The following is a 22,568-nucleotide window of genomic DNA, read 5'->3' as shown; positions in this document are numbered from 1 at the left end:
GGTGGTGGTTAGGCGATGTTAGGCAGTTCTTTGGCAAAGACTGTCACTTTCACATTTTAACTGATGGTGTCCAACAATACTGAGATGTTATCGAGTAAGTGGTATTGAGTTGTCAAAAAGGGGTATTTAACCATGTTCTCTACAAGGGTTTTGGAGCATTTCTCATTTTTCATGAGAAAGAAACATTATGGGTTCTTAGGAGAGGCCTTTGAAGGCTATTAGGGGTGCTGGGAAGCTTTCCCTCTCCTCCTTAGGTCTCAATCTTCATCCATGGATTTTTTTTCCTTTTAGGTTAAAAAGGAAGGTAGCTTGATGTGGATGTGATTGGGATGCAGAAATGGAGCTTGGAGCAGCTCCTAGGTGCTTAGGGAAAATGCCTTTTTTATTTTCTTTGGTTACAATTTCTTCTTTATCTCTTTAATTTGTTTTTGTAATTAGAGGAAATATCTTCTTAATTAAAGAAGATATCTATAGAATCTTACTAATTAGATAAAATATATATGTAATCTTCTAGATTATTTTGTTTCCCTATTTTAGAAGATTCTATAGATATTTCCTCTAATTACAACAATCTCCTTCAAGTTGGTAAATGAATATCAATCATTCTCAACTTGCCTACAAGATTTTGAAATATAACCAGAGGAAGCCCTTTTGTAAAAATATCTACGATTTGAAATTTTGTAGGAACATGAGTTGTAATTAGAAAACCTCTGTCTAGATCATCTTTGATGAAATCCTAAGTTCTCCACCACAAAGAGCTAAACATATTGTTGAATTATTGTGTGTTTTTGTTGTTAATGTATATATTTTCCATTTTGATGTTAGTATTTGATTTTTATGTTTAATGCTTATTATGGCTTGATCACCCATGACTTGATGGTTGGTTCTTGAGAGGTTCAAAAATGTCTTTTGAACCTATCACCAATCAGGGAATAACTCATGTATGTATATATTTATTTGTGATAAAATATACTAAGATACTCTTCATTTCCAACTTATATAACAGTGATGATGTCCTAGTTTTAGGTTACATATTTGAATTCCACACACAATTTACTCGTGTTGAAGATTAATCTAATTTATTTGGAAAACCAAAAGTGACATGATCCATGAATGAAAAAGTTATCGTTTCTTTTTCACCTACAGAGACATGGAGCAGTTAAAAGAACATAAGATCTGCAGGGACATGAAATCAAAAGAAAAGAGAAAAATAAGTAAAACAACAACACTTCAAGCATGCATGGAGTTAGAGACAGAGCAAAAAACAACTGGGAAAGCTGCTATAAAAGACTACGCATGTGCATGTTTTCGAACTCCACAAGTTGATGAACGAGCAAAACATCCAAAAGTGGTCACGATTTTGGGTTGTTTTGTAAAGTAACGTAAAAAACGAGATATGTTTTACAATGCGTTGTGCATGTGATAGTGATGGAGAGTCGACTATGCTCTTTCAACTTTACCTGGGGATGCAGAAAGTGAGTGATTCTCTATCCCCAGCCACACGATGTTTTGAGGCCTCTGCTGTTCAGTCTCCCATCATGAATTCCACACTGTAAAGGGTTTCGTTCGGTGAAAACCATGGTCCAGTTTTGGTTGTTAACATCATGGATACCTCTATTATTAACTCTGCACCCTAAAACTTCTGCACCAATGCTTTAATTCTTTGTTTTAATGGAGATTATCTTTTCACATCCCACCAACAACTTGACAAAGTTAACCATTCAATCTTAAAGACATTATAATTATTAAAAACAGTAAATTTTTATAATTATGAAAGAAACATGAAAAGTAAAACAATAAATGCATACTATACAAAAGGATTTATTGACTGTTAAAAGTATCAGTTGTCCATATTTTTATTTGCATTCCTATATTCTTCCACCTATACTACTCCTCTGATTTTTAATTTGGTGTTTTAAATATTAAATATTAAATATTAAATAAATGAATAAGTTGAAGATTTAATATTAATTTAAATTATAAAAGGAAATTGAAAGTCTATAATTTTATAAATTAAATAAAATATTTTAATAAATAACATTTCTGCCTTGTATATTTTCATTGTATTAATATATATATAAAAGTTCGATACAATATTATCATACTAATATGACATCATATCGGTTGCAAACATATGAATATATGTAGACTATGTTGATTTGTCTAAAGATTAACATAATTAATGTTGGATATTAAGTAACAAGCCAGGTTAACTAAGTATTAATACATTTAAGAAGAGGATTTGACGTATTGAATATATTATAAATAACACTTTTTATAAGATAAATTTTTGTACCAATACTGCATTTATTTATTGATTACAGACATATTTACTATTTGAGCATCAAAATGTTGTTGCAGGACAACTCCCATGCTCGAGTTGAGTAAATTGAAAAGATGTAACATAGAAGAAATGATGCTTTGAGAAAGGAAAATGTGAGATGAAAGGATCGGGTTCGAAAAAGTTCAATGTTGTCAAGTTGGGGAAAATAGGAGGCATATACTTGGGTTTATTTTACCGAATTTTCAGAAAAGCCCATTATCTTTAGAAAATAAATGTATTTTGTTAGTTTAATGGATTATGATAAGTCTCTAAATAATAGATTTTATAAAATCTTAACTAACTCGTTTTTCTAAATAAATTATCAAAATCATGCACGCTAACTTTTATAACCATCACAAAAATTATATAATTAAATATTATAAAAACTACAAGTACATATATATACAAGAAATTCACAACTAATCATAATTATTTTAAAAATATATTTAATTTTTATATCACTTATTACATCATACCAACATATATAATAACAATAATGCATGCCACTTGAAACAATTACGGTGAGATAATTTTATAACTATCCTAATTATATACCTCTTTTATTTTGTATATAAAAACTAAGTACCTATATAAATTATATTTAATATCTAAGTTTATAAATGTTTATTTTTATACAATAATATTTAAACACTACAACACTACTTAAATGCATTATATTAATGGAGCTCTTTGGTTAAAGAGATTTGAATGAACCTGAATTTATGTTATTTTACTAATGTTCTTGTTCTCTTCATTAAATGGGAGTATTCTTCTCTTCATTCTCTAACTTTTTTTAGGAGAGGGAAACTAATTTTCTGAAGAAACTTGAAAAGTTTTAAGATTCTCGTCTTCCACTATAAGGAGGAGAAGATGATTGTTCCATCAAATAATCTTAAATATGTTGACAATATTATATAGATTACTACATCTTGAATACAATTGTTGCTTGAAATCAACCTTCAAAAAATCATACACATGCACTTTTCCAAAATATTTTTTCACCAACATCACGTATCATTCTTTCTGATTGATCGTTCATCATTCTTCAAAAATTTTATTGTCGAACTAGTTGGAATGTCTAATATTTCTCCATGTCATTTTATAATGAATATCTCTTGAAAATATCAAAGATAAATAGGTAATCACATATCTCCCAAAATACTTGACGCATCTAGTTAAGACAACAATTGCATGAACAATAACATGTCTCATTTATAGGTTTTCCATCTTGGTGAACGACCCATCAATTCCCTTTTATACTCTTAACTAATGTCATGTACATTCATCCAATTTCATTTCATAGCTACATATGTTACAAACTTCATCATCACCACTCATATAATGTGAGTCTCACTTTATAATTGGAGGAGAGAGTCTACCCATTTAGGAAAACATTTTTTGTAATTTGATGTCATATATTATGTCGATTATTTTACACTTTATAAAATTTTGACAACATTTAATATTGGTATCAAAAATACATGAAATGAAAGTAATTAAAAAGAACACAATATAGTTAAATATGCACCTAAAGAGGGTTTGAACAGAAATTAGACTTAAATTTAAGGTTAGAATTATAATATGTATGTATAAAAAATAATTATTCAAAATTGTCTAATCGAAAATTTAAAATTTAACATAAATGATTAATGGTTAACGGTGTTTAGACCTTAAATGAAAATTAAGGCTTGTTCCATGTGTTTATGAATACAATATTTATTTTAAATAAAATTAGTGAAATAAATATACTAACATCTACTATACATACAAAGAAATTCAAACTATTACCACATTGTACCAATGAACATATACAATAAATCACCACACCATACTATTATACAAATAAAATAAACCTTATTTAAGTGTTTTAAAATCACCATACTAATAATAAAAAAATATCAAATATAATGGCTACATCGGTATTTACCTACAAACGTAAAGAGTAGGGGAAAAAATTGCGACTAAGAGGAAGGAGCGACGACGAGTAACGAAAAACCTTTGAACTTGGTAACAAATAACAATCACCAGTACATTTAAAGGAAACGGCACCGGTTAAATTCGCTAATAGGCACCGGTTTTTGAACCGAAGCATATTCAGACGAGGTAAAAAGTGATCAACTTTATGCCTCGGTTCTGGAACGAGACAAAAAACGCTACGATTCGGCCTCGGTTATCAGATAACCGAGATTGTTCTTGTCCTTCAACTGCCTCGGTTGGAGGCTAAACCGAGGCAGTAGGGTCTTTTTTTTTATTTTTTTTTTTTGGTTATGCATTACCAGTAGGGTTTTTGAACAAGGAGAGAACTCAAGGAGAGAACTCAGATTAAGCAAAACCCTCACCCCTTTTTGTAGATCTGAACACATTTGCTTGCACATTAACACAGAAAAGTTAATACAGGCAACATCTCTGACCCTAATTTTACCCCAATCTCAGATTCAAAGAAGCAAGTAAAACAAAATCTCAGATTCGAAAAACCCTAATCTGACCCTAATTTTACCCAATCTGACCCTAATCTCAGATTCACACCACCACCATCAACATCAGAAAAACCCTAATCTAACCACCACCTCCACCACTATCACCGCCGCCACCATTGACGCACCACCACCGCTGCTCTTCCCTCCAGAGGCGACACACTCGCAGGAGATTTTGGAGACCGAGAGAGCGACGGAGCGAGCCAGCGAGAGAGTGACGGAGCGAGACCGAGGGGGGAGAGGCGCGAGAGCGAGGGAGGCGAGGTGAGGGGAGGGAGGCGCGAGAGCGAGGGAGGCGAGGCGAGGGGAGGGAGGCGCGAGAGCGAGGGACGCGAGGTGAGGGGAGGGAGGCGCGAGAGCAGGGAGGCGAGGTGAGGGGAGGGAGGCGCGAGAGCAGGGAGGCGAGGTGAGGGGAGGGAGGCGCGAGAGCGAGAGGGAGGCGAGGTGAGGGGAGGGAGGCGCGAGAGCGAGAGGGAGGCGAGGTGAGGGGAGGGAGGCGCGAGAGCGAGAGGGAGGCGAGGTGAGGGGAGGGAGGCGGGAGAGCGAGAGGGAGGCGAGGTGAGGGGGAGGCGCGAGAGCGTGGGAAGTGAGAGTGAGGGTAGGTTTTCGTTCAGGGGAAAATATTTGGGGAAATAAGAGGGTTATATGCCTCGGTCCTTCTGGCCCGAGGCAGTAGAGGCTGATACGCCTCGGTCCCTCCTACCAACCGATGCAGTATACCTCTTTTTGGCACCGGTTTTTTTTAACCGTGTCAGAAACCACTAATTAGGCACCGGTTGCCTTCACAACCGAAGTAGTAACCCTTTTTGGCACCGGTCAAGTCTGAACCGAGGCCTATAAGGTCTCGTTAATTACAAAACTGCCACCGTGTCTGAATAGACAGCGGTTTGGTGTAAACCGAGGCCTATTCTGCGAGTTTAAAAGCCCATTTTGTACTAGTGAATCATGAATACAGGAACTTTAAATAGCCACATGTGATTAAGGGAGGGTGGCAACTGACACAATTACAATGTGGATGAGGCGCTAATTATGGCGAGGATGCGGTGACTAAAGAGTCCATAGCTAAAGAGAACGAAGTAACACTAACAATGTCACGAAACAAAAGAGTTTTAGTATATCGAATGTGGAGTCAAGGTCAAGTGTCTGATTTTCACTATACTCATCTAAAGTCCAAGTTATGTTGAGTGTCCAAATAAATTATATGATAAGTACTTCGATATCAAAGTCAGTTCAACTTAAACAAATAGTAATAAATGTTGTAGTTAATTAGTTTAACCATCATCTTACTTTAAACATTTATTTATAAGTTTTTTGGTAGGCTTTTAATTAAAGTTGATCTAATTATGGTCAAAACGTGAGTAATGATACTTTAACCTTAAGTTAATTGGTTTTAATATTGATCTTCCTTGAACCTGTTTGATACAAAGTTGAATTGTTTGTTTGGTGATCATCCGAGCTCAATAGCTTCTTTGACAAGTTAGTGATTGATAATCTGATGTAATGCATGGTTGTTCAATCTGTTTGGTAATCGTTCGGACTCAATGGCCTATTCGCCGAGCTAGTGGTTGATCACGCGGTTTGGCGCATAGTCATTCGGTTTGTCGGGTGATTGTCTGAATTTAATGACCTATTTGCCAAGTTGGTAGTTGACTATCCGGTTTGGTGCATGGTCGTCCAATCTGTTCTATGACTATCTGAGTTTAATGGCCTATTCGCCGAGCAGATAGTTGACCAATTGAGTTATAGTTAACCATCCAAATTATAATTAACCGATGGTCATACAATAGAAAAAAAATTATAATTAGGTGAAAATAGAACATAGAACTAAATATTTATGTCAACTACGTAAGTACTCTTTTTTTATTCTAGTCTAAACGATGAAAGAGTTACTACAAATTTTTAAATTATCGCCACGAATTTTTTTGGATCTCATTTTGTCCAGCATAAATCATAGTCGTGGATATTTTTTTTATTCAATCCTTTTATTACATTTATAAATAAATACAAATGCTAAAGGATTGTCAAAGTGAAAAGAAAAGAAGAAAAAAAAGTGCATTGAATCTTCTTTATGTAATACCATTTATACGAACTAAAGGTTATGGTTACGAGAGATTTACAAGGTACATAAGTCTAACAATAAAAATGTTAAAAAATAAAAAGTTTGATGTTGTTTATTCTAATTTTGTAAAAAAAATTAATTGAATTTATCTATGTCTTATAATCCAATTTGTATAACTTTAATTTTTTAAACTAGGTCAATATTTTTATTTCTTCAATTCTTAAATTGTTATTTGTATACTATGTACTTTAATTTTCATCTTAAAACATTAATAGACAAAAAGAAAATATCATGTTATTTTTGTTCTTCATATTGATAATATCAATAAAATCGCTCACTATATTATTATGATTATATACTATAAATTAGATACACATACTTTCAATGGTTACTAATCATTTTCTATTTCAAAAAATATCAATGAAGATGAATGATATTTTTTATATGAATATATATTCAATAAATTACCTTATTAAACTGTAAGACATGATATATTTAAATTGTTAATTATATTCTTATTAAAAATATTTACTTAACATTGATTTTTTTAGGAAATTATATATAATAATATAAGATGATAGTTATAATAAATTATAATTTTATAAAAAATAATTTATCTTTTGTTTAAATTATTTTTGTATTTAAATAAATATATACAATGGGTGTGCATAACTCAAAACAAAAGGGAATACTACACTAATTTTCTCACATATTTTACTTCTGAGAATGAGAAGTTCTTCCATACTTTGAAAAACTCAATATTATGCAGTAAAATCTTGTATGTATGTTGCATGCATTGGTGGAAGTGATAATCAAACAATTGTGCTATTGTGCTCTATAATTTAAGAAGTAAAATATCCTTTATATAAATCAGAGTACTTGTAATGAATAAAGACACCTCTAGAAATAATTTGTCTAAAAGGGTACGTAGAGAGTTTTCTTATTTTAAAATTTGTTTCAACCTCTTATTTATTTTCAGAAAAATATTTTAACAGTTTTGTTTGTAATAAAATAATAATAAAATGTAGTATGTTAAGTAAGAAAAGAAGAAAATAGATAAAGAATATTTAATAATAAGGAGGTGGTTTAGAATTGAAGACCTGCATTTAACATGTTATTGCTTCTCATACCATTTAGGATACACACAACAAGAAGAACATAAAAGCAAAGAGTTGAAATTTCGCAAAGAGCTTGAAGCCAAAGTAGCTGAGCCTATGCATGAGCTCAAAAGCTGTGTCCATTAATTAAGTATGAAACCAAAACCCGTTTCTCTCTCTCTATTTCCTTTCCCTTCATGACCCCATGTGTCAGTTCGTTAAGTCTCTCTCTTTCTGAATAGCATGTCTTTTGTGATGCATAATAAAATCGTCACCACTCATTGAAACCCTTCGTGACACCGATTGATCGCTGAAGGAGTATCCAATAGCTGCCGTGTTCCTGAATAGCCCCGTCCCCAATTCAACGTATCGCCCTGAGGAGTCTGCAGTGACCTGTCTTTGCCACCACCCACCAATGTTTGTCCTACGGGTGCCCCGATGCAAGTGCAGTCACTGAGGACGTGATTCTTGGTGCTGCTGCCCAGAACGTGACCCACATAGTAGTCATTCACTGCATGATGGTGGTGAGAATACGACGGTGGCGGTGGAAAAGGAAGGGGTGGTGTAGGAGGTGAGGCTAACAAGAGATGATGAGATGGTTGATGCAGTTGCAGCTGCGGCGGTGGTGGAGTTGGTAGATGGAACGAAGATGAACCCGAACCCGAACCCGAACCCGACATGTATCTTGGGAACCTTGCATGCATTGTTGGGTCTCCCATGCTACTTGCAGGATGATAGCCCCCTGATGCTATTGGTTGACAGCATCTGAAACAGTTGAGCATGGTTATAATTTACTTTTGCAAGAGACAAAAAAAAACCCATAAAAAGCAGGTCAGTTTTATCGGTTCTTCTTAAATCTGAGATGTGAATCAATTAATGAGCTCTAACTTTATATATTTTATTAATTTTTTATTAACTTAAAACCAACCTCTTCAGTATGTAATTATCACAGGCAATTTTTCATTATTTTTCCATTACTTTATGCTATTTTGATTCAATATATAAATTATTTTATTTCTATGTAATTCTTCCTTTCTTTATTATTTTCTGTAAAGTCCAATAGGATTCTCTAAAATTCATAGAGTTGATATCATAGAAGACTTTATGTTAGCATTATTATTTCGATAAAAGACAATATATGTACCTAGGGATGTTAAAACAATTTCCTTAAAACTGGATGGTTAATGATGTTTGAGAAGAACAAAAATAAGAGAAAAAAAGATGGACCAGTTCACAAGAATACATGAAAAGGACTAATAAAACAATACTACTGAGTTTAGAGTTAGGGTGAGTACATACCCTAGGTTGGGGGCGGGTGGAGTGCTTAGGGTATGATCGTTACGGTAGACCAGCTGACGAGCATGGTTCAGTGTCTCTGTTTCCCTCTCTGCAAAACAGATGAAATAAGGAAACAAAAGCAATTTTCTTTTATTCAAAACAAGTACAACCACTTCCATTTCAAGAATTTCAGCAATCCATTCAATTTTATCATTGAAATGACCACGTCTCGTGGTCTAATCATCAACAACCATGCATTTTTTTAATCAAGAAATATTCAAAGACTGTTATGTTAAGGTTTGTAGAAGTGATTTTTCTTTTTTCTGGAGAAACAGTAAAAAGATAAAACAACAAAAGTTATGAAGATAGCAGCTATCTAGCCTTGTCGGTGACGGTTCATGTGTCCCCCAAGAGCCTGTGATTTGCAGAACTTGAGGGAACAAAATCTACACTCGTAGACCTTCTCATTCTCATCATCTCTCACTATGTCTTTGTTTCTCTGGTATTCTTCTGCAAAACGAAGCAATTTAACAATATCCATGAGATCCATCTTCCCTCGTTTAAAATAAAAATAAAAAACCCAACAAATCAACATTTAAACCTAACTTTTTTGCAACCCTTTCTTCTGATGGATTTTTCCTTATGACTGATGTTTAACTTTCTAGTTTGTTTTGATAAAGAAAAGGAGGCAATGAAAGAGATGGGTGAGGGAAAAGTAAATAAGAAAAAAACCTATGAAAGAAATGGGGGTTTGTTCCAATTTTGTTTGCTGATATATGGCCGAAAAAGATTAAGTTGTATACTGAAAAGGAAAACTAAAAAACAGTAAAACTTTTATGATGCTTTGAACTTTTATAGTAACATGCATGTGGTATAATGATGATTCAGAGAAGGATTACCCGATGAGAAACTGTCTTGGAAGAGCTGTATGCCATCTCTGGAGTAGTCATCGGGAAGGTTGTTGAGATCCAAAGGGTTATTTTCTGGTCTCCTGTCAAGCAACAGCAAAGTGAAGAGAGAGAAAATGATGTGTGTTCAACAGTTAGAGAAGATAGTGAATGAGAAATGTGAAGGTGTTGTGTGAAGGAAGACCTACATGATGCCGACAGAGAGAGACAGAAAAAATAAAAGGGAGAAGTTGGGGTGCAGTGGGGCAAACACTTTGTTTCAGATGGGAAGATAAGACTAAAGCATTTTGTAGAACACTTCAGTTTGAGACTGCCATATATAGATGCTATCAGCTGTGAGTGATGGTGCAAGATAAAAAGAGGTTTGAAAGTTCTCTATCAGTTCCTCTGCCAACTCTCTCTCCCCTTTAAACATAAAATTAAACTAAAAAAGGAACAACATCGTCTAGTGACTATTGAAACAACAAAAGAAAAATAAAATCTATGGATTCAGACTGTAAAATAACTTTTTAATGTTTTCACACTTCTAAATTACTTTCCGCAATAGTAATTGCGGCCGCAGTGTTATTTTTGAAGTATCTCCCATAACCACAAAGTTCCTCTTATTTTGAATCACATATTTTTATTATTTTTTTAACATTGTTCTGTATCATTTTTATCACAAGAAATAATAAAGATTGTAATATTAAACTTCTGTTATAACTTCTGAATGTCAATGGCAGAGTGAATGTTGTGTGAGATGTTGAGAAAGTGCGAGAGACACCATGGTGAGATGAATCCTTCTTTTTCACTTTTATTACAAGAAGAAAAACTTCTAAATTTAATTTTTTATTTTAACTTTTAAATGTAAATTATATGGAGTGAATAATTGTAAAGAGTAGCTGAATGCATGATTGTAAAAGATAATCCAATACTTAGAGTAATTCTAAAATTATTATATTTTACTAGTTATACAAAATACAATAAAATCATGGTTCAACAACAGCAATTTCTTACATCCTAGTGGCAACTATAAACCACAATGACAACTGCAATTTAAAACTATCTTTGGTATTAATTTTGAAATAAGTATTATATATATATATATATATATATATATATATATATATATAACAGTAAAAATTCTTGATCTTATTAGGGAATGACCATCAAGTTCTAAAAATTATTTAAAACATTATTATAATGATATATATTTCTACATTTCAATGTGCAGATTGGAATTGAAAAGGAAAAATAGCCGAGCTAGTTTCTTCTAGTTTGGTTGGAAAGAAAGAGAAGAATGAAAACATTGGCCGGAAGAGGATTTGAAAAATGCTGAAAAAGTTTGTCTTTACGTTAATTAATACAAATTATAATAATTATTTTTATCTAATATTATAATATGTAACAACAACACGGACTCTCCTCTATACCCACTACTATATCTGGCTCTATCTGGGTCCTTGTTGCCCTAGTATAACAACGAGTGGTCAAATTTAATGAAATTAAAGAATTATTTATATAAATAAACTAATGTATGAAAAAGTAATAAATGAATAGCTGAAAAGAAAATGGCTCTCCCATAAAGGATGACATGAAAGACACTTTACACATCTTTGAGCAATAAAAGCTGCCTTAAGAATGAAAGATGAAATCTATACTAAGAAAAAAAGTAAGACAAGAAATAGGGTCACAAGAGATTTTGTGTGGTTTTTGTGTTGAAAGAAGGGCACATATCTGATAAAATAGCATGTATGGTCCACAATCGATCAATGCCTCCTGAAAGGGTTTAAAATTTGATCCAGGGGACTTCGACTTGCATCGAGGAAGGGTTGCTATCAGTATCTATCATTAGGGTTTTTGCAATCTAGGTTGATAGAGCCAACCCCACATATTGTTTTATTCTTTGGAAGTTGTGATATCTCATAGATCACATACACATAGTCCTTTTCTCTTCATGGTTATGGATGTCAACAAGTGAATTTCAATTTTCCTAACTCTACATATATTGTTTCTTTCCTTCTTTCTTTATACTTTATATTTGAACTAAAATGCATTCTCTTCTCTGATAAACAATGTCATGTGGTAAAGTTTCCCCATGTTGGCCTTTTCTTTTTGTTCAATTATTTCAAGGGAATATGCTAATACCAAAGTCATAGTTTATGATGTTTTTGTTATTCAAATGTGACACATAGAGACTACTATTGAATCCAATTAATAGTTTAAAACTATCACACTTGCCAGTTTAATTCTGGTGTGCTTTTTATTGACCAAAAAGATACATTATAAGAAGATGTATCAAAAGATATACATATAAATGATGTCTCATTTATAACTATAGGTTATGATGCACCGTTACAAAACAAATATATATATTACCAACAAAAGAAAAATATATGTGACATATGTATATGAAAAAATTATAAAATATTTGTACATGTGAAATACAAATACATTATTACAAATTGAAGTATCCTACATCATAATAATATATTACACAGATTGAAGTATCGTATATCATAAATTATAGATTATAGTTATTTAAGAACTACTATCTTTATCATTCTTAACTCTTAAATATCTTAAACACCTAAACCTTTTTATGTACTTCTAAAGTTGATATAGGAGAATACAAATTTTCACACGTCTTCAATGTCAAGGACCACCTTATGGCAAAATTAAAGTCACTCACATCTCGTTAAAACCGATAACCTCCTTCATCTTTCAAGCCATGCATATTTGATTTAACACCTTTAAATCTCAAATATATCAATGTGAAAAATAAAAGTTGTTATTCAAACTAACTATAATTTAAACGTGAAAAATCAATTCAGGTTTGTAAATGTGAAAAATTAATTCAGGTTTGTCCCTATCTAGTCTTAAACCATACAGGACAACCATCATTCCAAATTTTCATCGTTAATTCTTTGTGTTATTAACAATTTTCGTTATCAACTAAAGATAAAATAAATTTAGACTATATAAATGAATATAAACCCTATTTTCTGTTGAGTTGGTATGAATGAATGTACTTTTTAAGATGGTATTAAAGTAATCAAAAAATTTATTTTAACGAGATTTGTTATTTGAAGATTTATCATGTCATCTACTATTAAATTACTCATTAATATTTATATGTGAGAGAATATGTTTTACGACATCAACTAAAAATGAGAAAAAGATGCAAATCTTAATTTATAAACTAATTTTATAAATTAAATTGGATTTAAAGTTGACATTTTTCAATGTTTCCTCTCTTATGGTCTAACGTGATTATTTTCTTTTTGGTCCCTTTGTTGTAACATACTCCAAAGTTTGTTTTATATAAACAAAATCATATTAATTTTAAGGAAAAAAACAAGAGACTGCACAAGAAGGCACGTGAATAGAAACCACCATTACAAAAACAATTGCTTAGGTTTCTTATATCCATTAGCTGTAATGCTAACACAAATACCAAAACAATCCAGTTGTGGTTTTATGTTGGCTTTTTCTTGGAGGGAAGTCACATATGCATGATAACCTCTTGACTCATTGCGGGTTTAATTTGATAGGTTTGAATGCTGTTTGACAGAAAATTATATTATAAAAGAAAACAGTGAATCATTCATGAAAATAGCTATTATTATGTTATGAAAAATATTTGAACAATTTAGACCCTGTTATTAAAATAATTTCACTTAAATTCATTTTAAAAATACTCATTTGAAGAGTTTATATTACTCTCATGTCTGACTACAGATGGTGGTATATCTCAAATTTATCGTGCATGTTTATAATTCCTATAGTTGTGTTTCAATTCGGATATAGATTAATCAAGTATGAATCAAAAGTCTGGTAATAAATTTATCTTCAATGATATATAATAAAAAAATTTATAATATAGTTGTTATATGTAAGAAAGGAACAAATTTATTAATTTTTTTCAAACATCTTTAACTTAAATGTAACATACATTTTCTGTGTTTGAATTTTATTTATTTAGAAGAAAAAAAAGGTAAGAATGTAGCATACATCACTCTCTTAGGGTCAATTTGTGTTAACTTGTTTATTATTGGATTTTGATATTTGTTTATTCACAGTTGATGATGCTTAACTCATATTTAAGCTTTGACAATTTCTAGTTTAATATCATGTCCTAATCATCACTAGCTCATCCTTAAGTATTGAGCATTTCTAGTTCGACTATAAACAAGTACAAAAGTATAGTTAGTTTGATTGCAAAAAGTGAGAATCTTTAGTTTGATCTCATACATATTAAACATCTCTACCTTATGCTATGTAATTTATTTTATTAAAGTATGAAATTATTTTAATTCGATATAACCTCTTAATCATATTTAGTTATACAATTTAAGGATCTTTAGCTAAATTTTATGTTTTGAGCATTTCTAACTACACTCAAATCCTTCAATAGCTAGATCAATGTAAAGCCTTAATCAAATTTTATTTCAAAATAACCAAATTTTATTTCAAAAAGCATGAAAGACATTACGAAAATTCAACAATACCTAAGGGATGCAAAAACTCTAGGACTAATATAACATTCATGGCTTGATGTTTGATTAGTGACTAAACTAAACAGACAATTATGTTGGTGTTATTAAATTTGAGCAAGATATGATAGGATCCAACTTTCCTTGGAACTAAGGAAGACGTTATCAAGTTTCCTTCTTGAATTTTATACACTTAGACGTGTTAAGGAGTGTGTTGCATTGAGGATTGCATGTACCTTAAGTAGTTTGATATTATAATTATTATAAAAAAAAAGAAATTTCAATTTAATTTAGAACAGGTGATAAGAAATTTTTAATCGATTAAAAGATAATTTAATAAAATTTTCTTATTTGAATCTCGAATGACTGTAGAAAGCATTTTAATCAATTACATATTTGTTTAAATCGGTTAAGATCGTTGATATTGAAGAAAACTTCAAAAAATATAAGGTAATGTTTTGACGATGGTTGAAGATGTTGATGAAGATTTCATCTTAGTCTAAAACTTGTTTTGTTTTTAGTTTGAGTCTTTCAAAGTAGTTGTTGGAACTCTAAATACAACATACAACCTTTAAAATTGAATTACAATGAATTCTTTTTTTTCCTAAAAACTTAAAAGTAGTGAAAAATGAAACTTAGCATTTTGAATCGATTACATAATTAGCTAAATTATTCTTCGGAGGTTTTAAGAACAATATAATTGATTATACAGGAAAATGACGAATTAAAATATTTTCACGTTATATTTTATCATTAAGATTATTGTGCATTATCAAAACCCTTTAACTTGAAAGAGATAGAGAAAATCATATTGACATTTTTGTGTTGGCTTTCCTCTCATTTTTGTTGAACCAATTATTTAACCTCACTAAGCCATGTAAATAGTGCACAAGTGGATGTGAACATTCCAAAACTCGTAAAATCTTGTTGGACACATAATGCTTGTTAGATGAGTTGGGTTTTGCACTTATTCATTCTCTAATTTCCATCTTCACGTCATGTTTGACATGACTTCTTATATCATTGATGATTCTTTATTATTGGATTTATTTTGAAGGTGTCACAGATAATTAATCAATTTAATTTTATAAAAAAACATTTACATAACTAAAAAGTTAGTTTTAACACGTTTTTATATTTTAAATTCAATAAAACTAATTATAAAAAATTCTAATAAAAAATATTTTAAGCACAAAAATCAATTAGAAAGACAAAATGATAGATTAAATTAGGTTATAAACTTTAACATGTTTTCATATTTTTTTTGTCAGTAAATCCTTTTTCTTTAGTGTTTGTTGTTGTAAGTTTTTGTTCATAAAAGTTTTTGTCAAAGTAACTAAATACTAAAATTAACTCGACTAGTAATATTTTGTTCTAAATTTTGAAAAATATATGATAGGTGAATTCATTCCTTCAGGCCCTTTATTCTAACAAATTAAAATATATTTCCTACTTTTTTATGTAATTTTTGTTTCTATATTTCATGGAATAAGTTCAAATGTCTTTCATGTTGTTAAAGTCGGCTTTTTTTAGAGTGGTTATTGAATATTGGAAGGTTGGGGTCACACGTTCTTAATAGCTATTGTTAAATTGAAAGATAATTGATAACACATTTTTTGTGTACACACTTATGAAGTTATCATAAGTTATTGCACTTTCCAAATATTTTATTTTCCGTATTTAGCTCATTTCCATTTCTATTAATAAATTGTGATCTTTGTATTTGTTTTCATTTTGTATTTTTGGTTCATATGACCTTTATTCACTGTTTTGGCCAAACTTTTTTCTAGATATATTTTTGGTTTATTATAGTTGTATTGGATATTTAAATTTATAGGGCTTTAAAATGGATATATGGTTTTCTAGATTTGAACTCCTATAGTATTATCTATGATTTTCAAAAGTTGAGGTAAATTTGAAAAAAAATTGTAACCACACATGATTATTTTTATTACTTGATTCGTAAGTATTGTTTTAACAAGTTGACTTTAACCAAAAGTTGTTTTTACAAGACAAGACTAAGAAGACTCAAGAATCAAGGAAAATGCTCTATCGAACACATATATCTTTGAGAAGCCTTTAAAGAGAAGATGATTTGAAAGGAAAATCAAGATAATAGCATACAAAAAGAAAGAGCAGAAGTGAATATCGTCGAGAGAAAAGCTCAAAAAAACACACGAACTCAAAAGATAATATCTAAGAAGAGAAAAAGCTCAAGATCAGAAACACTTTCAAGCTTCATTAAAATATAAGCTTATTATTGTAGTCAGAGTCAAACGGGTCTATTGCAACAAGCTAGATGAAGATGGAAGAGTCATTCGAAGCAAGACTAGTTGTGAAAGGCTATCGTAGCTTTAGTAACAAGGTTAGAAGTCATTCGTATTCTTCTGTCATTTGTGGCTTTCAATAAGATTAGACTATATCAAATGGACATCAAGAGTGCATTTCTAAACGGCGATATTAAGGAAGAAGTGTATATGGAACAACCTTCGGGACTTTGAATGTCCAATCAATCCAACACACGTCTTCAGACATAACAAAGCTTTATATGGTTTAAAACAAACCCCTAGAGCTTGGTATAAGAGGTCAAGTCTCTTCCTTACCAAGAATGGTTATACAAGAGGTCAAGTAGACACCACGTTATTCAGGAAGAAGTTCAATCAAGATTTTATAGTAATTCAAATATATGTTGATGTCATTATCTTTGGTGCTACTACTAAGGAGCTATGCCAAGACTTCTCCATCATGAAGCAAGATGAATTTGAAATTAGCATGATGGGTGAGCCAAATTTCTTTCTCGAACGGCAAATCAAGTAAGAAAAGGATGCAATTTATATCCATCAAACTAAATACATCAAGAAGCTGGTGAAAATTTTCAAATTGGATGAAGCAAAGGAGATGAAAACTCCAATGCATCCAACAACTAGCCTAGGACTAGATGAAAACTCAACAAAAGTGGACAACACTACATATTGTCAAATGATAGGTTCACTTTTGTATCTCATTACATCTAAAACCTAACATATTGTTCAACATCTTTCTATGTGCGAGATTTCAGTCAGATCCTAGAGAAACTCATATGAGTGTTGTTAAGCGAATAATTCGTTATCTAATAAAAATAATTAATCTTGGTCTATCCTACAAAGTGATGTTGACTATGCTAGAGACAAAGTGGAACGGAAAAGCACAAGTGGAGGTTGCCACTTCATCGGAGGAAACTTTGTCTTGTGATTAAGCAAGAAGTTGTCTAGGATTTCCAAAAACTCAAAATCACCAAAATTCAAAATCTAAACCTAATCATAAATTCCCTCATTACTTGTTGTGTGTCAATCAAGCCATTAATTCTCTCTCCTCTTCAAGAAGACAAATCATCTGACTCTGCCACCTTTTCAACATTTATCTTGCACCAGTGGTTCTTTCCAAAACTTCTCGGTTCTTGAGAAATACAATATATCTTCCCAAATCCAAGTTGTACAAAGTCAAATAAATGAAAAAGACAAATCACAATCGGCTATGACTAAAATCGCACTCTATTTAAATTTGACTCTATTCTTCTCATTCTCAACTCATCCATTCATATGAGAAACATAATCTACCACCTCTTCTCTCACTATCGCTCTCATACTCTCTCGAATGCTCTCTCCTTCACTCACCAAGTTCTCAAACTCTCAATCATCCAAACCAATGAAGCCACCACCTGAACCTTCAAATCATCATCATTATCTTGTCCTATCTCCAGACCAAGATGCATATGATAATCAAACAATCCTTCCTACCTGCATATTCAGAACTTACCTGCCTTACGTAAGTAGTTCTCTCACCTAACCTACACCCTTCACAGTCGGACCTTACCATACTTAATCACCATTTTCTTTTGTTTTCCTTCTTTCTCTCCCACTCTTTTCATACACATCTCTTCTTATCTTCCTCTTTAAACCCTTCTCTTTCCTTTCCTTTTCTGTAATTTCCCATGATTATAAGAGCTTAGGTCTATCTTTCGTAGATGACCCCAACTCTTCTTGAGTATGCTTTGCCATGGCTAGGGGCTATGCCATCATAAACACCATACCTTGCTTAAATGAAAATGGGTTTTCATCAAATATATTCCTCCCTACTCCCTTTGAACAAACCATCACAAGTAGCATATCTTGGCCAACCAAAACGACACCACTATTTATTTTAGGGTTAAATATGTTTTTAGTCCCTAAACTATTGGCCGTTTCTGGTTTTCGTCCCTCTTCCAAAGTAAGGTACAATTTGGTCCTCATTCTTTAGAAAAACGTTCGTTTTAGTCCTCAAAATTTTGTTTTTAGTCCTCGTTTTAGTCCTCAAAACGTTCGTTTTTTCGACTAAAACGAACGTTTTTTAAAAATTGAGGACTAAATTGTACCTTACTTTGGAAGAGGGACGAAAACCAGAAACGGTCAATAATTTAGGGACTAAAAACATATTTAACCCTTTATTTTAACCCAACCCACTCTAAAAAATTTCTAACTAACCTATATTGCATTAGTTGACTTCGTTTGTCCAATTCTAATATCAAATCATTTTAAAACCAAAAAAAAAAAATCATCCATATCATTACGCATGGTTTTACTAAAGGCATTACCATTCAACTGAATATAACCTTTAATGCTCTAAAGAATAAATTGCAATAAGGTACTTTTCTAAAATCTAGAATTATTCCTCATTTGCCATATCATTGTGTAAATGAGTCTTGCAAGCTCGACCGATTTCAACAAAGTTATCTCTAGTAATTTTATAAAGGATATAATGGAATCAGCAAAAACATAATTCCAATCAAAGAATACCTTCAACCAAGACCACAAGTAAATCATTGCAACATAGTCAAAGAAAATATGTTGAATAGATTTCTTCTTCTCTCTTCACAATGAACATATGGAGCACAAAGTGAGACCTCTACATTATGCTTTTGTGTCAACAACAATCTTATTTTGTAGAACTTTCCACATGTTTCTTAGGAGGAAAAGAAGAATGACCAAATTAAAATCCTTCAATATTTAAAATCCAAATAAAGAACCTCCTAGCATCTTTGTGAATCAAAATTCCTAATTCCTAGTCATTTAGTTCATGATATCCTCTTTGGTAGTAAGAACCACATTTTGCATAAGTCGTGGTTCAACATTAGCACTTAAAAAAAAAGAGTGCAACCACCAAAAATTATATAAAACCTAACAATAAGAGTAATGTTAGGAATAATACATATACATATAAATCATTCAAAAAAAATGTCTTTTCTCTATTACCAATGTTAAGACAAGATCGTCTAAGAAGAATAAACTATCTATCTCGAGTTTTGAAGTTTAACAAACAACATTTTACGAAATATCGTTTAGAGAAGTATAATGTCTGGTCAATGTGCACATCAAAACATTCTTATCAAATGCTTACATGATATACCATGACGTGTCAAGTATAAAATATTAAACAACATTTGACATAAGCATGTCTAGTGAAAGAAGTCATAAACGATATATATCTTATGAACTCTCACTACTTGAAAAAGCTTAGAGTTGCACTAAACAGTTATTATACGAAACACGTTTCAACACTCTATCAACGTATAGATCATTAAATGGATGTATGTATTGTACCTTGTTTGCTATGCTTTTTCTCTCTTTATCTATGAAAATATTGACAATACCAAGCTATACTCAAAATCATTCCATGAAGATCAGAAAGACGTGAAATAAGAAGACATTCCTAGAATGTTTCCTAAAGCTTTATGTCCTACCATAGTCGTACAAGCTCTTCCTAAACTGCAGAAAGGTACATATCTTTGTATGAGAAGCCACCTACTATCAACAAAGGCAATTATCTCTAAGTAATGGTCATCTCTCGAAGAAATATATAAAAGGAGAATTCGCACAAAAGAATGAAAGAACGTTTGTTATCATTGTATCATTACGCTGTTATTCTCTCAATAAGCTTACTTTTTCTGAGTCTGTTCATATAATAAAAGAAACTAACTCCATAAGTTCTTAGATTTCTTTGTATTGTATTTATTCTCTCGTTGAGAGCTATCAGAATTTGTACTTGTAAACCAACACTAATTGTGTTTGGTAATTCTGAAGACAATTAAAACACTTGCATTGTTTAACTTAAGAGAGTTAAATGTTCTAGATAGTTGTCTAGGGTTGATACCAGAGGTGGTTAGAATACTTGGATACCAAGAGTGGTTAAACTCATACTAGTTAGGATTGACTAGAGGGACCAATAATGTTAGAATACTCGATGTATACCAGGAGTGGTTTATACTCAGCTGTAATCTTCGATAACATTAGTGGAACCTCTCAAGAGTTCTTGAGGAAGACTGGACATAGCTCGGGATTGAATGAAGCAGTATAAAGTACTTATGTTATTGTTCTTCCTATTTAAAACATTTTTCTTAAATGCTTTATTTAGAATACATGTCCAATAACTATTGCAGACCGTTTAAACCATGTAACAGTTATTAAACGTTGATTTACAAAAAGTTTTGAAACATTATTCAACCCCCCCTCCTTCTAGTGTTTCCCTGTGATTTCAATCCGTAGTCCAAAATGTGTCTTCTAAAACCACGACATTCCTTAATACCTGGTCAAATAGAAGAATAATAAAAGAATGAAAATTTTCAGTGTCTTGCCTTTGATAAACTTCAAAACGCGATGTGCTAACTAGACAATCTATTAATATAATCTTGTGTAGTCTGCTCAAGTAATGCACACCACAAGTGACCACTCTAAGAACCTTAAAGAATCATGATGGTATGAGCTTAAAGGAACTAGCTAGAATCCTAAAGGTACACGAGCTGGAGCTTTAGAAAGGTGGAGTGCTGATGAAAGAAGGAAACATCGTTCAAAAGGCATAGAAGCCCACCAAAAGAACACCTACAGAGGAATTTAGTGCTCATGAATCCTCGGAAGAGTCAAACATTGAAGATTCAATGAGTGATGAGGAGAAATATGAACTATCGTTCATCTCGAGGAAAATATTTTCCACGTGGAGGAGAAAAAGAGCCACACCTTCCAAAAGTAGACACATTGGATCCATTTCTTGAAATGACAAGATGAACAACAAAAAGGAAGGACCAATAGTCTCCTATGAGTGTAGGAAGCTGGGACATTTCAAGTCAAATTGTCCAGATCTTGAGAAGGCTAAGAAGAAGATGGTATTCAACAAAAAGGATAAGAAAAAGGTTCTCATCAGCACCTAGAAGGACCAGGATGCATCAAAATCTGAACAAGACAAGGAAGTAAATCTCTGTCTCATGGTAGACAATGTTGAATACTAGTTAGACGACTTTGACGAAGAGGTATACTTATATGATCTTCATTTTATTATTCAAGTTTATCACGAGTTATTGTCAATTTTGTCAAGGCTATATTAGAAGCCTATCAGCTATTAAAAAAACAAAATAAAAAAGTTTTCCAAAAAAAACATGACATTTTGAAGAATGAACTAACATCATGATGATGCAAAGTCCTTAAAGCAAAAAGTTAGCAACCTAGAAGGGAAGCTAATTGTTTTAAAAAGGGAAAATGAAAACATCATTTCAAAAAACAAAAAAATAATAAAGAATACAGCTATTACTGAAGATACTAAACGCGTTGATTCACTCAAACAAGAGAATGACACATTATATTAAGTGTTAGAAAGAACGTTTGAAGGAAACAACTGTCTAGGACCTTTGCTTAAGGGTTGTAAACATCCTTCTGATAAAGGTTTAGGGTTTAAAGGAAATAATACTCAATATATGTCTAAACCTAGAACTAATCGTTTTGTTAAGGCTATAGAGAAAAATCAAGGTTGCATATCATACTCTGAAAGAGGAAGATGGTCAAACTCAAGTTTACATTGCATATGTACATACCTTTATCATAGTCTTTATCAAAATAGAGCTTGTACAATATGATAGAGCAAAAGACTTCAAGGGAAACATTCTCATAATGTT

General features: G+C 31.9%; 1 protein-coding gene across 1 annotated transcript; it reads right to left on the bottom strand.

Moving 5' to 3' along the window:
- Window positions 1-7,978: 7,978 nt before the first annotated feature.
- On the bottom strand, window positions 7,979-18,365 carry LOC124832651 (uncharacterized). The gene is made up of 5 exons (XM_088109687.1): window positions 18,268-18,365; window positions 10,131-10,222; window positions 9,613-9,741; window positions 9,253-9,340; window positions 7,979-8,718 (listed from the first exon to the last, which is right to left on the bottom strand). The coding sequence occupies exons 1-5, from the start codon at window positions 18,363-18,365 to the stop codon at window positions 8,232-8,234; spliced, it is 894 nt and encodes a 297-aa protein (XP_087965813.1). The 3' UTR covers window positions 7,979-8,231.
- Between the last annotated feature and the right edge of the window lie 4,203 nt (window positions 18,366-22,568).

This window comes from Vigna umbellata, chromosome 3 (assembly GCF_029865625.1).
Source record: "Vigna umbellata cultivar VRB3 chromosome 3, Vumbellata_1.0, whole genome shotgun sequence".
NCBI lineage: Eukaryota > Viridiplantae > Streptophyta > Magnoliopsida > Fabales > Fabaceae > Vigna > Vigna umbellata.
The sequence above is the reverse complement of the archived record's forward strand: the minus strand, read 5'-3'. Positions and strand labels throughout refer to the sequence as shown.